At 42.2% G+C, this 15,194-nt stretch overlaps 2 protein-coding genes across 4 annotated transcripts; one reads left to right on the top strand and one right to left on the bottom strand.

Annotated features, from left to right (window-relative positions):
* Positions 1-162: 162 nt before the first annotated feature.
* Positions 163-6,268, bottom strand: LOC144104501 (cyclin-dependent kinase 2-interacting protein-like). The gene is made up of 5 exons (XM_077637570.1): positions 6,144-6,268; positions 5,865-6,021; positions 4,978-5,077; positions 2,264-2,390; positions 163-804 (listed from the first exon to the last, which is right to left on the bottom strand). Exons 1-5 carry the CDS (start codon positions 6,187-6,189, stop codon positions 608-610), a joined length of 627 nt encoding a protein of 208 aa, XP_077493696.1. The 5' UTR covers positions 6,190-6,268; the 3' UTR covers positions 163-607.
* LOC144104500 (ribokinase-like) lies at positions 5,641-15,060 on the top strand. Of its 3 annotated transcripts, none has more exons than XM_077637569.1 (9): positions 5,641-5,770; positions 6,952-7,127; positions 7,908-8,040; positions 10,139-10,202; positions 10,294-10,359; positions 10,602-10,766; positions 11,428-11,519; positions 12,229-12,417; positions 14,645-15,060. In XM_077637569.1, exons 2-9 carry the CDS (start codon positions 7,000-7,002, stop codon positions 14,816-14,818), a joined length of 1,011 nt encoding a protein of 336 aa, XP_077493695.1. In that variant the 5' UTR covers positions 5,641-5,770; positions 6,952-6,999; the 3' UTR covers positions 14,819-15,060. The 3 variants fall into 3 exon arrangements, with proteins under 3 accessions (XP_077493695.1, XP_077493694.1, XP_077493693.1); XM_077637568.1 differs by having other exon boundaries at positions 5,661-5,770; positions 6,921-7,127; XM_077637567.1 differs by lacking the exon at positions 5,641-5,770 and having other exon boundaries at positions 6,716-7,127.
* Positions 15,061-15,194: the final 134 nt, after the last annotated feature.

Here is a 15,194-nt window from a genome sequence, read left to right as displayed (position 1 = left end):
TCATGTACACAGCCTACAATTAAATAAGGAACTAGTCAATCTTGAACAGAAGCTGAAAATCAGCGTCGCATGTTTCGGGCAAGTTTCCAAGGCCGGTAGATATCCCTTTATTGAGCAACAATTTATCAATTTGTGTCATGAAAATTAAAAAACACTGGAAACGCTCTTACTTTCATTTATTTATTTATTATTCTGATGGCTTCTTGACCTCATAGGTGGAAGCAGGTAGGATTCCTTTACCACCTAATTAATGATCATGTCCATCAAATAAGTTGGAATTATGAGTGAGAGTACAAGCCAGCAGCAGAATGCATTGTTGTGCTGCGGGGATGCAGATTTCCTTTTATGTCACAGCTTCATCCAACATGGAGGACAACACACGGTCTAGTGCCATGCTCCCACTTGTACTAACCACCTCTTCATGCATCGATGATCAGGACAGAACTAAAATACATTTGCCTGCAGAACTCCAGAACAGAAGTTGAAACATAAAACCGTGGTGCACAATTCGATTGCAATCTATTCTATGTCGTTGCTGGCAGGGGCAACCCTGCAGTCGCTCAATTGAAGAAGCTAACTCTGCAAGCACACACACACACAGTACGCTTCACTTGAGTCCCACTTCATGCACCATTGCTTCGAGGGACAACTGTGTTTCTCCGTCTATGTATGCCTGGTAAGTCCACACGGTCACATAGAACGACAAGGCCTTCTCGTCAGCTTGCATGGCTACCTCCTGAACAAGACACTTCTTGACGTCCAACTCCTTGGCAAAGGCTGACGCTACTTCGCATGCTGTTTCATCTGAAAAAATAAATTTAAAAAATATGCCGGTACTGGAATAAAAGTGGGCAATATGAAGGTGCAAGCTAGTTGGTGGTTCATTCCATACCGGGTTGCATTGCAGGGTTGTCAACTCGCAACAGTTTGACGTGTATATGGAAAAACAAGCCGCCCTAAAATTGTCTCTAGTAGTATGTTATGCACACCAGTCAGGTTGCAATAATCGCTTTGAAGCTGCAAAGAATCTGATTTCTTTATCACCCAGCATGATAAATTCCAAGCTGCTTGTCTTTGTAGCACATGCATCGACAGTTTTCCTGCGTGTCATATTTTTGATTTGCTTCGAGGTTCTCTCTCTTAACTCAAAAGTGATTAACACTATCCAGTTCACATCTCTGATAAATGCAATAAAATAAGACACACCATGAGGAATAACCTAAACCGGTTTTTTTTGCACACGTAGGTTTAAAGTTATAAGTTTGCACTCCACTATGCCAGTTTTGTGCGTCGTCGAATACGCAGTTCAGTTTGCGACAATGAACCAGAATCAAGTGGACAGCATTGCTGATAAACTTGAACAAATGCGTGACATTCCAAATGCAGCAGCTGCGACCAGTTCTGCAGAAATAAAATGGCCTTTGTGCTGGGAGTGGCAAAAGATTGTAGAACGCTGCAATTGATAAAAAGAAAGCACCATGAATACAGGCACAGGCAGCCGCTGACTTATAAGCTGGTGTTACAATTGCTGGGTGAAGTGCTAAGCTTACAATTTTATCAGTAACTTAACCCTGCCAACTGCCACTCCCTGTCAAACAATAGGCTGCATTACAACCTCAAAGGGTACAATTATTATGCCTTGCCTCCACTGAATACATCCGACGCTGCTCACATGAATACAACACATTGTAAGTATAGTATTAGTGGTTAATTCTTCAACTTAGCTTTCTTTTTTGGCACTAACCCTGCATTCCTAGTGTCAATAGATGGTGCAACATTTGATGCCTAGTGATAGGCGTGACACCTAGAAGAGGCAACAAGGTGAAAAGAGCCAATTCTCCGTAATTTCTGCAAGAACACAGACTGGCATGTGTTGCGTCTTGCTTTCAGAATCGCACGCTCAAACTTTCCAAATGACAAATTAGTACTGCTTATTATTTATGCTACTGAGAGTTCTTTTACTCACAGGAGTTTTCATATTTCACTATTGCATTTGTTCTACGAGGTGACTGTTGCTTCAGTCTTGCATTTTTTCTGGAAGATTATACTATTACGACGTTCCTGATGTGACAGATCGTACAGCTGTTTGCGTCTGTTTTTTTGCTTCATCATCGGGCTAATTCCTTAGTCTTGCTTTTTGTGTGCCAATACAACCATCGATGTAATGCCCCCAGTTGAGATTCTTCAAAAGTATACTGAATAAATAACGAAAGCTATGAACAAATGAGTAACGTTTTCCTTACTCTCGGTGGTGGCGACTTACAGAAGCGTTCCACGGGCCATGTAGTGAATGGCACATCGTCGACACGCAACGAAGAAGAGCTGTTGTGGAGGTCTACCACGGCCGCCAGGTTGTTGACGATCGTGGTCATCTTGTTTACTAGCTGTTCCTAGAAGATGGACCAAGTTCACACTGTTCACCAACCGCCACTGGCTTGCCCAGCTCTTTCTCATTCTGGCCACAAAATGTGCATCGTCTTTCTTAAGCAGATTGCCCCAATGGTAGCCAACAGCTTTACTTTTGGTTGCCGTCAAGAAAACTGTGACGATGTAACTGCAAAAATGTGTTTAAACATAGGCTACCCAAGTGAGAATGCAAAGAATCACCTGGTCATCAGCAGGTTGAGAGACATCCCTCAACAAGAAGTGTAAATTGTCACTTAACCATTTCCTAAAGTCAGATTTGTGCTGTTTAACACTGCTGGTTTGAACATGTACTCACACAGTCAAAGGTTTACCGAACGCAATATTACACCCGAAACTTAACTGCCTCATCGTCCTTTCACAAAGCCCAGAAAAGATAAGTGCAGCCTAATTACGTGTGCGCAAATCGCACAAACCAATTTTAAATCTCAAGCGATGTGCCCTGAATGCAAAAAAAACTTCGCAAAAGTCATGTTGAATAAACATCTGACATCGGGTGCACATTGTTTTTTTACAGCTGTACTAAGAAAAATCAACTGTATGGAATCAAACTAATGTTTCCTTTCTTGCTCCACATTTCTTTTTTTTAACACATACATGATGTTGTGAGACATTACCTAAATTGACAAAAATCTAAAACTGCTCACAAAAAAGCTCATTTTAGAGTTTTTCACAAAATCTAGAACCCACACTCAAAAAGAACAACCACAGGGTTCACAATAACAATATTCTTATCCACTTTTCACTTTATATAACACAGTATATTCCCGTTAAGAAGAGCTCGGTTAAAACGAATTATCTGACAAGATGAACAATGCGAGACTATTTGGTTGGTTCCCCACGGGAGACATTGTTAAAAAAATCTGCTTAAACTTTTTCGCGCGTGATTCGGTTAACACGAACTTTCTCACCTATCGCAAACCCCGGCGACCCGCGAAATGGCACTCACGGAGCTTCTGCGCGCCACTGTCGAGCGAAGGAGAAATATATAAAACGTTTCTACGCATGAAAGCACACCCCAGCAAGATAGCTTCCGCATAACTTCGCGCCATTGTGCGAAGAAACTGCCTTGCGGGGGCGCGCTTCCTTGCGGGGAAGCTTTTTTTCCCGACGCAGAGAAGCGCTCCTCCCTATGCGTGGCACAGAGATACCGTACCTCGGCTTTGTGCGAGCATCATGTGGCACGCATTGCCACCGACGGGCTTAAAAGGCATACAGACACAAATTATAAGAGCTGGGAGGCAAATTTTTAAATGACGGCGTCGCAATATACGCGTTATCGTGGCATAGAAATTGCCCTGAAATTGGCGCCACATAGCTACTGCCTATCGCAGACGAAAAGGCACATGATGCACATGCTGGTGGAGCTGATTGTAACAGATACACTGCTGAAGGAGATAGATAAGAGAGAGGTGCACATGCTATCCAGCTGGGAACCTTCAGATTGCACTTGAAGCTGATTGTAACAGATACACTGCTGAACGAGATAGATAAGAGAGAGATGCACATGCTATCCAGCTGGGAACCTTCAGATTGCACGTGGAGCTGATTGTAACAGATACACTGCTGAAAAAATAGATAAGAGAGAGATGCACATGCTATCCAGCTGGGAACCTTCAGATTGCACTTCGAGTCTCAAAAATCAAATTAGAAAGAAAAAAGCAGCAGCTGCTGCGAAAAAAAAAAGAGGGCGAAAAGAGACGGTGAAAGGAAAACTTGAGCAGTGCTGTTTTCAAGTCGGATAACGGGGCTTTGTTACATGCCCTCACTGTTCAGTTCACTTCATGCATAGTTCCATACATATTCCATTTGCAATTATCATCTCACTGCAAGGTCATTTTATTCATTGTTTTCATGGAACATATCTTTTTTGGGGAAAACTTATTTGATTAAGACGACCAAATTTTCTGGTCCCTTCAAGTTCATCTTAAAGGGAATCTACTGTACATTCCAGCATTATACACATGCACGTTCACACACACAGCTTTATATGCATTCTGTTGCTCCCTCATTAATTCTGATCATAACTAGTTTCTTTGCTTGTGTCTAATATATTTTTTTGTTTGTGTCTAATATATATATTTAGCACTCAATGTAACAACAAAATGCTTTTTTTTTCTGCACATGTGTTTAAGCAACCACAACTTTTTATTTATTAGCTTTTAATATATTTAGAACTCAATGTAATGACAAAATATTATAAATCACCGAGTTCATTATAGCAGTTTTTTTCTGCACCTGTGTTTATGAGCATTCACACAAGTGTCAACAGGTGTGTGAATACTCATAAACACAGGTGCAGAAAAAAAACCGCTATAAATAAATGTGAGCTGGACAGTGCCGCTTCCCAGTGCTCAGTTGTTCGGTTAATCACTAATTAATCCACTCTGTGTTTGAGAGTATATAATGTAAACAAGATGACTGCAATGTTATCACTCACGTAGGCTATTCAATGCTAATGCATAACTTTTGAGCATATATTTTCTATCTTAAGCGAGAAAAATATAGATTTCGCATCTGCTGCAAAACACAAAAATGCAAATTCATTTTTACCATCTCAGTCCACACATTGCGCAGCAAGGAACAAAGCTCCAAGAGCTTATCTTCGCTGGCTTCTGTTTCATCTGCAGTGTCACTTTCTTTAACTTGCAGGCTGTTATGAGAGCAAGAGTCAAAAACTAGAGTAACACAACAAATTTGCATATGTGCACTCAACAATCTCACGCCCCATGCAAGTGCAAGAAATTGGGTTGAAGCGAAATAAAGGAATGAGTTAACAACAGTAAATGCGTTGCGAGCTGTCAACACGATAAAAAATGCCATACTTAATCCATGCGGTGATCGTTCTTTTGTGGCATACGCAGCTGAGCTAAGCTGCATTCATTTGTTTTCTTTGAGGAGCACTGTGCTTAATTGTTGCACTGAAATAATTGTGAAACACGCGAGAAAAGAATAAGTTCCTAAAGTTGATGCTTGTAGCTGCTCTATTAGCACAACTCAAACAAAAACTCTAACGTCTGTATGTAGTTTTAAAACGTACTACTTGTAGCGCGCTATTCCTCTATACAACAAATTTACGTCAGCCAAAAGTTTCTCTGGAGCATAATCCTATCGGAAAACAGTCGGGGCACATTTATTTTCCAGCATACGGTATTTTCCTAGGTGAATTCTAACACAAATGTATCGAAATGTAATTGTTAGTCGCACAATGGCATCAAAATGCAGCCCTTATCACGAGCCAGTCGCGGTCCGTTTTCGATAAGGCGGTAGTACATACGTAGAGGTACTGCGTAGAGTCAAGTTCAAAGGAAGACGACGAGGAAGAGAGACAGCTCATCGCGTATTGGTAAGTAACGTGAACTCGTGCCATAGTTCATGTGTAATTCGCCTTTGGAAACAATCGAGACATGCGCGATTCGCGCGACTGTGTGGGCACTCGCCTCTTCAGCTTTGCAGTCGCTATTCTGTTCATCAGCACAGCACCATTGGCTCGGAGCGTGTCCCATCGTTGAGAAAAGTTGTAAATGTCAGCGCAGCTGTCTCTTATCTTTCTGGAAATGCCGGTCAAGTTGCCCTTCGCTGGTGTCCCGCTGCGATCTGCGATTGCAGGGATTTGAAGGATACTGTACATTTAACCGCATCGCGATGGAAAAAAGAAAGAATTAAGGTTCTGCAGCTGAAACTTGACGAGCTTAGCGAAAAGTGTGGGCAAGTAGTACCTGAAACGGGTGAAAACGTTACACCTGTAGAAGATCGATCAGCCATGTCACGCACGTGCTTTATGTTTTGAAAACGACATATGGATGACTAGAAGTCACCGGTGCCGTCTACGCGCACTCGCGATGCTGTTTTACTTCCACTTTAAAAAATAGTTCTCACTACAATGCTTGATTACTTGAGTGAGCCTCATTTTCCTGAGGAAGGGGTATTCAGAGCGGGATTTTATATCCACATCAGTTTCGTCGCACATGATAAGATTGTGGTGACTAAAGTCACCGCTTCTTTAGCCTCTCGCTCTCGATCGGTCCTGTCCAAAAAAAAAAATAAAGAGGTTATTGGCAGCACTCATTTCTTCTAAATAATCTTTATTTATTCTGTTGAAGTCTTTTTTTTCGCGCGTAAAACGGTTGTAATGCTTCAAGCTCGTGTTTCACTTACTGTAAATCACATGATAGATCAGCTGCTCGGCTGCTCTTCCAGAAGAAGCGTGGATGGTGGTAGGTTATACGGATGTATTGAGGGGTGCTACAATTTTTATCGCGTTTATCGCTGGTGAGAACATAGCTTCGATAGCGTTGTTTTATTTCACCCTTAACTCCAAAACTATACAAGTTAGGCTTTGGACAACACCCATCAACAGCCGTTTCAAAAGCGCCAAGATACAAAAACCCGATGCGACTCAAAAAAATGCGCGGCATTTCTGTTCGATGAGGCGCCTGCTTCGATTGTTCGTTTGTTTAGAGTCTCAAAATAGATAAGAAGTGTTTCCGTCGCAGACTCATGCTGACAACGAGCAAAACAACACAGGGTTGACGCCAGGAACTGTGAACGAGAAAGTCTCCCCGCGGTCGCAACATGAGTGATCCGAAGCAGACCAACAAGCAGGGCGAAACCAAGCGGCCGGACTCCAAGCCGGAGAAGCATGCCGAAGTCAAACACACTGAAGCCGTATTTCTTGGTGCCTGCGTCGTCGACCTGATCAGGTAACGGCAGCGGTCGTCGCACTGACTGGCCGCCTCGTGCGCGGCAACTGAAGTATTTAGCATGGAGCATGCTGGGAGCGCGTGATCAAGTAACTAGTTTCGCAGAATAAATCAGTAATAAATAGCTTCGAAACGGAAGGGTCGCAAGCGTAAAAGAAATAATCGAAAAGCGTTACGCCGGAGGTTTTTGCGCACGCACTGCACTCCAACCATATTTATAACGAAATTGGCGGTGCACCCGAGAATTTCGTTGTATCGGGAACATCGTTATATCGCGAGAAATTCTTAATTGAAGCCTGTGATAGTCGAAATTATTCAGCAATGTTTCAATTTTTGCCCGCTTGGGCTTTAGCAGTGGCCTATGTCAGTGCATATGTCAGGGCCGTAGAGCGCATTAGTTTTCGCGTGATTTTTCCCTATTACTCATGCGCACCAGTGGAAAACCTTGAAAAGTCGACAGCATCAAACACCTGTGCACCGTTTTGGCTTGTGTGCGCAGTTTTGTAAAATTGAAAATTCTTATGAAACTGCCTTGCAAACGACAAATTTCGAAGCAGTTTTAGCTCTATTGAACCTTGGTATCGTATATATGCATCTAAAAGCTTAATTTAATTGTTCTATCGGAACGGAGCTGAATTTATTTCGCTATATTTAAGATCGCAAAAACATTTTGAGCCCTGCCTGTCACTATGGGATAGCTAAAATTTGTGAGGCAGAAAATTTTTTGAAATTGTTGCTCAGCTGTCACTAATTTATCCTGTTTGATGTTTTACTTACCAGCTATGCGGATCGCTTCCCGGTGCCTGGCGAAACACTAATTGGTAATGACTTTGTGATGGGTCATGGCGGAAAGGCAGCCAACGCCTGTGTCATGGGAGTCCGGATGGGATTGGCATGCGGCATGATCGCAAAAGTGAGTCAGCAGTCACGAGCACAGATTAGTTCAGGTGTGCTGATCTACATAAATTCAATAATCTTTGCTAGTAACATTATAAAGAAATCCTGCTATCACACTTGTTTGGTGAACTGTATCTGACATGCCTTTTTGGTAAAACAATCACAGAAGCCATGCAGGCAGGTTAGGCTCCGGGCCATTGATTTTGCAATGTACACATTTGCAGTGATGCCAGCTGCTATAGTACTCACAGATAGGGAGCTCCAATTAATAGACGCAATTAAGTTGACCACCCCATAGTGTGTTTTGCTTTGCTGCTGTCTTCTTTGCTTCTCTTTAATGCATTTTTTCCTTATCAGATTCCTGTTGCATGTGCATTTAAATATGCAAGACAGCTAACAGTATTAAAATAGGAATTCAGCACCTGCCTTATAGTCGGATACAACTTTAGTCTGCAGTGAACCTCCACCCACATTCAGGACCAATGCACAGGATTCCTCCACGACGAAAAACTAGTCCTTAAAATTTTTCTTCGTACCTAAAAAAGTAACTAAGCACAAGGAAATAATTATAAGGACTAGAATTTTGATACCTGGCTGTTCAATAAAGTCAACATTAAAAATGCCGATTTCGTTTACTGTTGGGATTGGCTAGCGGATTAATATATAGGATGCCGCGGACTGTGTCCCAGTGTTAACAACTGCTGTTTTCTTAAATGGTATCATACTGTAAGCCTTTTTATTCTTGTGACAATTTTGTTATATAATATACTGGAAATGATAAATTGGGAAGTTTCAAGCAGATTTTAGGGATGTATTACAGAAGAATAAGGGATAAGAATGAGTGATTATTGACTAACTGGTTGCCTCTCCGTTGTGAACCAGCTTAACCCTCTAATGGACACATTGGTCTTCGAAAACAGTACCAAAATGATCACGTTGCCCGTGCTGCCATCTGTTGGCAACCCAAAAAGCGCCTCAGACGAGCCCTAATTGCCTTAAAGGGACCTTGAAATGATTTCAGTGGGCATATTCTAGTGCAACAGATCTGTAGAGGTGGTCTTTGTGGGTATTCCAGTCAAATATTAGAAAGCTCTGCGTGGACCCTGTAATTTAGAAATAATTATTAAGAATCGCAACCGATCAGGTCAGCACCTCGCCGACGGCACATTTCCTACCTCACTGACGTCCTCAGGGTAGGGGACTCATTGCCGGTGAGGTGTTGACCTAATCGGTTTGCGAGCTAGAGTGAGCAGCAATTTTTATCAATTATTTCTAAATCAGTGAGGTAGGGAACATGCCATCGGCGAGGTGTAGCCCTAATTGGTTGCGAGCTACTGCTAGCAGTGAATAATTTTTAAAAATTAGTTCTAAATTATAGGGTTCACGCGGAGCTTTCTAATTTGACTGAAATATCCACAAAGACCACCTCTACAGATCTGTTGAACTAGAATATACCCATCGAAATCATTTCAGGGTTCCTTTTAAACCTGACACAGAGTGCTAGTAAACAAGTTGCACTCGTCAGGAGCCAGAAATACATTTGGCTTATGACGAGCCTGGTCCGTCCAAGTCTGCTAGGGAATTAATAACAATCAGTGGTAAGCGACTGCTTAGTGATAATATTTTCTTTGCACACCTCCCTTTGGGTGACGAACTCGCAACATTCCATGAAATAATTTCTCATTATAAGCTTGGTCGTAAGACCTATCAAGCAGCATATAAACAGCTCAGTAGGAAAGAGGAAATCACGTGGAAGAAATTGCAAACTGGGGTGTTTCCAAACTCTCAACTGTACAGTAAATGGCATTCAGAAGTCTTTAATTCTCGATGTACGCGCTGCAATATAGCATTGCAGATCTAGTGCACATGGTCTGGACCTACCCTTTCTATAACAACCCAAATAAAATAAATAAAATCCTGGTAAACCTTATTACTCAACCACGAAGCAGAACAACGCAGTCATCGGTCTCGCCCTGACTGCCGCCTAGTGTCAAGGGATTCCGGCCGACAGTTAGGGGAATGAATGGGGGTTTAGGCTAAAGCCTTCTGCCCCATCATTTTTGACGGGTGCAAATTAAAGTTATTTCTCTCTGTCTCTCATCTCACTTACTCAGCTTGGCAGTGACAAGATTGGGAAGGACTATCTCCAGTACCTCCATGACATAAAGGTTAACACAGGTGTGCTATCTCAGCCCCTTTTTGTATTTATGGCTCTTTGCCATCTTTGCATGAGCCATCAACATTACCTGCATTCCTATTCTTGTTTTAGACCATGTCAAGATTGCGGACACCAAGGCAAATAATGCCACTGCCAACATTATTGTAACAAAGAAAGGTAAGACTTACTGCAACTTTCATTTCAGTCTTGGTTGCTTATGCACAAGACCCGTCAAGTTCGGGTTTTATATTTTCAAAAATTTTGAATACAAGGGACAGGGGAAATAAAATCAGGTGTTACTGTTTCATTTGGAGGAAGATGGAAGAAACAGAATTTTCCCCAAAGTAGTTGTGCAACTCTACAAGATCCATAAAGCCCTAAAAAAATCACTCCTCCACTTTACGTCTTTCTTATTGCAGGTCAAAACTGTATCGTTTATGTACCCGGAGCGGCGTCACTGCTTTTGCCACATGACGTGAGAGACGCCGAGCCAATGATAAAAAACGCAAAGATTCTGGTGGCTCTCTTTGAATGCTCCCGCCAAACGCTGGTGGAGGCGCTGCATATCGCTCGCAAGCATGGAGGTAAGCAAAAGGCCTCTAGACTTATGAATAGCGCAGGTGCCTCAGAACATCGCTCAATTCACAGAGTGGCTACCTGTTTTTAGTGCAGGAGTGCGTTTCAGGGTTTGCAGGACAGATTTCCAACCACTTTGTGCCTGCACTGCTGAGCATTCTTGGATAGCATTAAAGGCTACCTGTATCTTTAAAAATCTCACACCATTTGCATGGCCGCCAATGTATGTCAGGTTTCTGATATATTTCAGGTGAGCTTGGAAGAAGGAAAAGAAACTTTGAGAAAAAACCCCACCCGTGTAACGCCACATTCAGTAACAGTGGTCTGAGGGGGTGAATGCGTGGTCTGCCGCACAACACAATGGCATCCTCTCTTCTTGGAGGCACGTGCGGCGGAAGCACTAATACCACTACTTTGAACAAAGGATGCCACAAATCCATAGCGCGATGAATGTTGCTACTCCATATATGCTCCTTGTTTCCGTGTTACGCCACCAATGTCACAGAACCAGAAAACATGCCTTTAACAGCCGCCGCTGTAAAAAAAAGATAGCCCTGAAAAGATGCAGGGCCTCCTGTGGGCAATCAATGGCAATGCATTTCTGCAGCAGTTGCACCGAACGTTTTGTGTGCGTACCTTCTGCGAATTTTTTTTTTTTTTTCCATGCAGTGACAACATACATCAATGCTGCTCCATATGATGCCTCCATGACTGATGAAGTTTACAAGTTGGCCGACATCATTTGTGTTAACGAGACCGAGGTACGTGCATTGCTGTCAATGAAAGAAGTGTCTTGTACGAAATAACTTGCATAAGTGAGTGTCAATATTTTATTATTTATCAATATAATACTGCAGATCTAATTGGTCTAAGTAGGAGGACCAGAAATAAAAATACTAGGAAATTATATTTAAATCATCATATGGGCAGTAGATAATAATGTTGACTCTCGATGATTCGAACTTGAAAGAAACTCGAAATTTGTTTGAATTTTGCGGAGTTTGAAATAAGGGGAGATTATTTATTACACTTGGTGTTTACCAGACCAAAGCACTATTTTGAATAAACTGGAAGTTCGAACTAAGCGAGTTTAAATTAAGAAGTCTGCTGAATAGATATTTTCAAAAAGTCATGACTGACAAAATGCAGAAAAAGGCCAAAACCTCATTTTGGTGTCTGCACCACGTTAAACAAGCAAGGTTGGAAAAAAACAAAAAACGAATAATTGGCAAGAGTTCTCGCTGCCCATTAAAAAAAGGATCTATCGGGGTCGTTTCAAACTTTCATATACTATAATCTCTTCATGCAAAAGGCTCAACTCAGTGATGGTTTGTGGGAAAAGTGAAAACATTTTATCAGTTTGGGAGAAGTGTGTGTGTTGTGGTTCGTAGCACTGTTTTACAGCAAACCAGGAGGAACTCTACCTTCGGGCTCTAAATTACATGCATTTTGGACCACATCTGATTCCAGACTAGCAGAATCACCGGTATGAAAATAGCCAACAAGGCTGAATATCAGGCAGCTGCGAATGCCATCCTTGCCAAGGGCTGCAAGGCTGTGATCATTACTCTTGGTGATCAGGGTGCGTGCTTCTGCACCAGTGCGGATCGTCAGCTCACTTACGTTCCAGCTGAGAAGGTCGATGTGGAGGACCCTACGGTCAGTGCTCCGCTCATGCATTGGTTTTCATTGTATGTACATTTATGAGCCTGGTTCATGGTGCCATGGAGAAGATGTATAATTGAGAGACAATGCTTCCAAGCTCTCCTCACGCCCGTTTCCTGCCAAGTCGTTGTTCTCAGCTGTGTGTGAGAATAGCCTGTAAACAAGGTTCTTTCAATAATGCCAAATTACAGCATTGTCGCAGAATGTACTGGGGTACAGCCTTTGTCAAAAGTATAGAGACCTGGGGGTTTGCTCCTCTGGGCAAAGCTGCGTAGCTAGCTATGCATTGCCAACATTTCCGATCTCTTATAGGCGGGAGGAACTCTCAGCCTCGCCCCCGAAAAGTTTGGACTTCCATGGATGGTACAAAAGCCCCATTGCATTGCTTTGAAGTAAACGCCTGTCTGCTCTAAACTTTTGGTGAAAGTTACCCATTATTACCTATGATAAGCCTTGTAGTGTTGCTTATTTGGAAAAAAAAGATCTAGTTTGGACTTCCATGGATGGTACAAAAGCCCCATTGCATTGATTTGAAGTAAACGCCTGTCTCCTCTAAACTTTTGGTGAAAGTTACCCATTATTACCTATGATAAGCCTTGTAATGTTGCTTATTTGGAAAAAAAAGTTTTAAGTATCTTGCTAGATAGAACAAAAAAAGTAATCACACACATACACACACGCATTGGTAGCTACGAAGAACCTCTGCATACATTGGGGGAGAGAGAATAATTTAAATAAGGCTCACTGCACATACTTTTTGTCTGTCTAGTTGTGAAGGCTTCATGTTGGTTGCTTAGAAACTCCGGCAGATAGCAGCACATGTACTAGGAGGTAAATCTGCTAGGATAGGAATTTAAACTTGGGGCAGTGTTTTTATAGAATCAGAATAAATACTTGGACGAATATTGCACATAGCTAAAGCAATTTATGTATCGTTGGACACTATACTGATGTCGCATTAACGGAAAATCACTAGATTTGAGGACTGAGCCACAGGGCTGTGTGTAATAATATCATGCTGAAGTTGTTAACTAGTGTTTACATGTGAAGAGTCAAGTTCGTTTGGGTTTTCCGCACAAGTAGTGCCGTCTTTTTAACACTCTCTAGGCCTTGACAACAGCAACAACTTGTTGCTTCCAGTAAAAAAAAAAAAAAAAAAAAACAGAAAATGCAATAGACAGTGAGCACTTTTGACAGTCCTTGCAACAGATGCTTTAGACAGAAGAATAAACTTTTGCTTTTCTGAAACATTAACCTGTTTCAGGCGTTAGCGCACAGTTGTGTACGTGGTGGACTCTCAGCTTTTCCCAAGAGTGCGCAACACCTGTACTCAGCAAGAGCTTTTCTAGGCAATGAAAGGAAATGTACAGGATCGAAGAAACTGGTGCCATCTATGGAAGGTTCTTGGAACTAGACGTACCTAAACAACTCGTTGTAATCAAAGAAACTGGTTTCTTTTTGTGACCCTCTAACATAGAAAATGCACACATATGCAAGAAATATGCCTTAAATTACGAGTGTTACCAATATACTATGTTTTAAGAGAAAACTAATAATTGCATCAGGGACTATATTTGCTTCATAAGAAGGAAAGGCATTTTGGCTGTGTAGACTTGCCTCCATTACCAAGAAAAGTTTTCGCAGAGTATAGTAATGATTTTTTTGTTTCAGCAAATTTAGCAATCTCGCATCACAGCTGGGGCACTGTTTTATGTTATCTAGCAAATGTAGTAAATATAACATTCCTCCAAACAGCGAGCTTGGCAGCATGCATGCTTCGACATATTCATACAGACTGATGCTATTGCACAATTTTATTCTGGGTTTAGAAACATGTTGCAATTTGCCAATAGCTGTGATGCATTTTACTCAACTGCTGTACATGTCCGCAGAATATTAACAGTGGGCATTTCACATTTAAAGGCAGTTGGAATTCTTTTGACCTGTGTAAGCCATTTAGGTGGAAAAGAAATTTTTAAATATAAAAATGGCAAGCAGCATTTGAAAGGTTTGAAGCGCCGGAGACACGGTGAGAGCTAATCGCGAGCTTGGCGACTGTAATGCTGAGGTGTAACCTCAGGAGCACCGTACAGTCATCAACTAGGGCAATTGTTCCTCAGCTTATGCATAATGTAAACTTTTTTTCCGGCAGTTGTACACTACACTGCGTATTTAAAAAATCATTTAAAAATGCCTCGTTCTCTTTCGTTTACCCTTGCAGGGAGCCGGAGACGCATTCAACGGGGCTTTCGCATATCACTATGTGCGGCATCCCGACATGCCGATGGCCGACCGTATCAAGAAGGCGTGCGACATAGCAAGCATCACCGTGCAGTCACCTGGCACCCAGCTCAGCTATCCCGATCGTGCCGACATCCCCGAAAGCCTTCTCTAGGAACTCGCTATCTTGGAGGCCTCACTCCACCACTTTCTAGTGCTCCGGAGTAGCAGTCCCCTGTGTGCCTATAAGAAAACTCGAATGGGAAGACAGAAATGTGCGTGCCTTGTTAAGAATTGGCTCGATCTGACAGTCAGTTTTGTGCGCCGATAATGTTTCTCTGAAACACTGATCGAGTATCAAGACCAGCGCGTAGATTGTAGACTACGTGGATTAGTAAAGTGAAAATCTGTTGGGGAGACGCGCACTTTTTTTTTACTCTTGCCTCAGATGTGGTCAGGGAAGAAAGAAGAGAAATGGTGGCACAGACACTTTGGCACACTGTTGGTGTATGCCAGTGCCACTCCTGCAACAAACATGCGTATTGGTATGA

This window comes from Amblyomma americanum, chromosome 9 (assembly GCF_052857255.1).
Source record: "Amblyomma americanum isolate KBUSLIRL-KWMA chromosome 9, ASM5285725v1, whole genome shotgun sequence".
Classification (NCBI taxonomy): domain Eukaryota; kingdom Metazoa; phylum Arthropoda; class Arachnida; order Ixodida; family Ixodidae; genus Amblyomma; species Amblyomma americanum.
The sequence above is the reverse complement of the archived record's forward strand: the minus strand, read 5'-3'. Positions and strand labels throughout refer to the sequence as shown.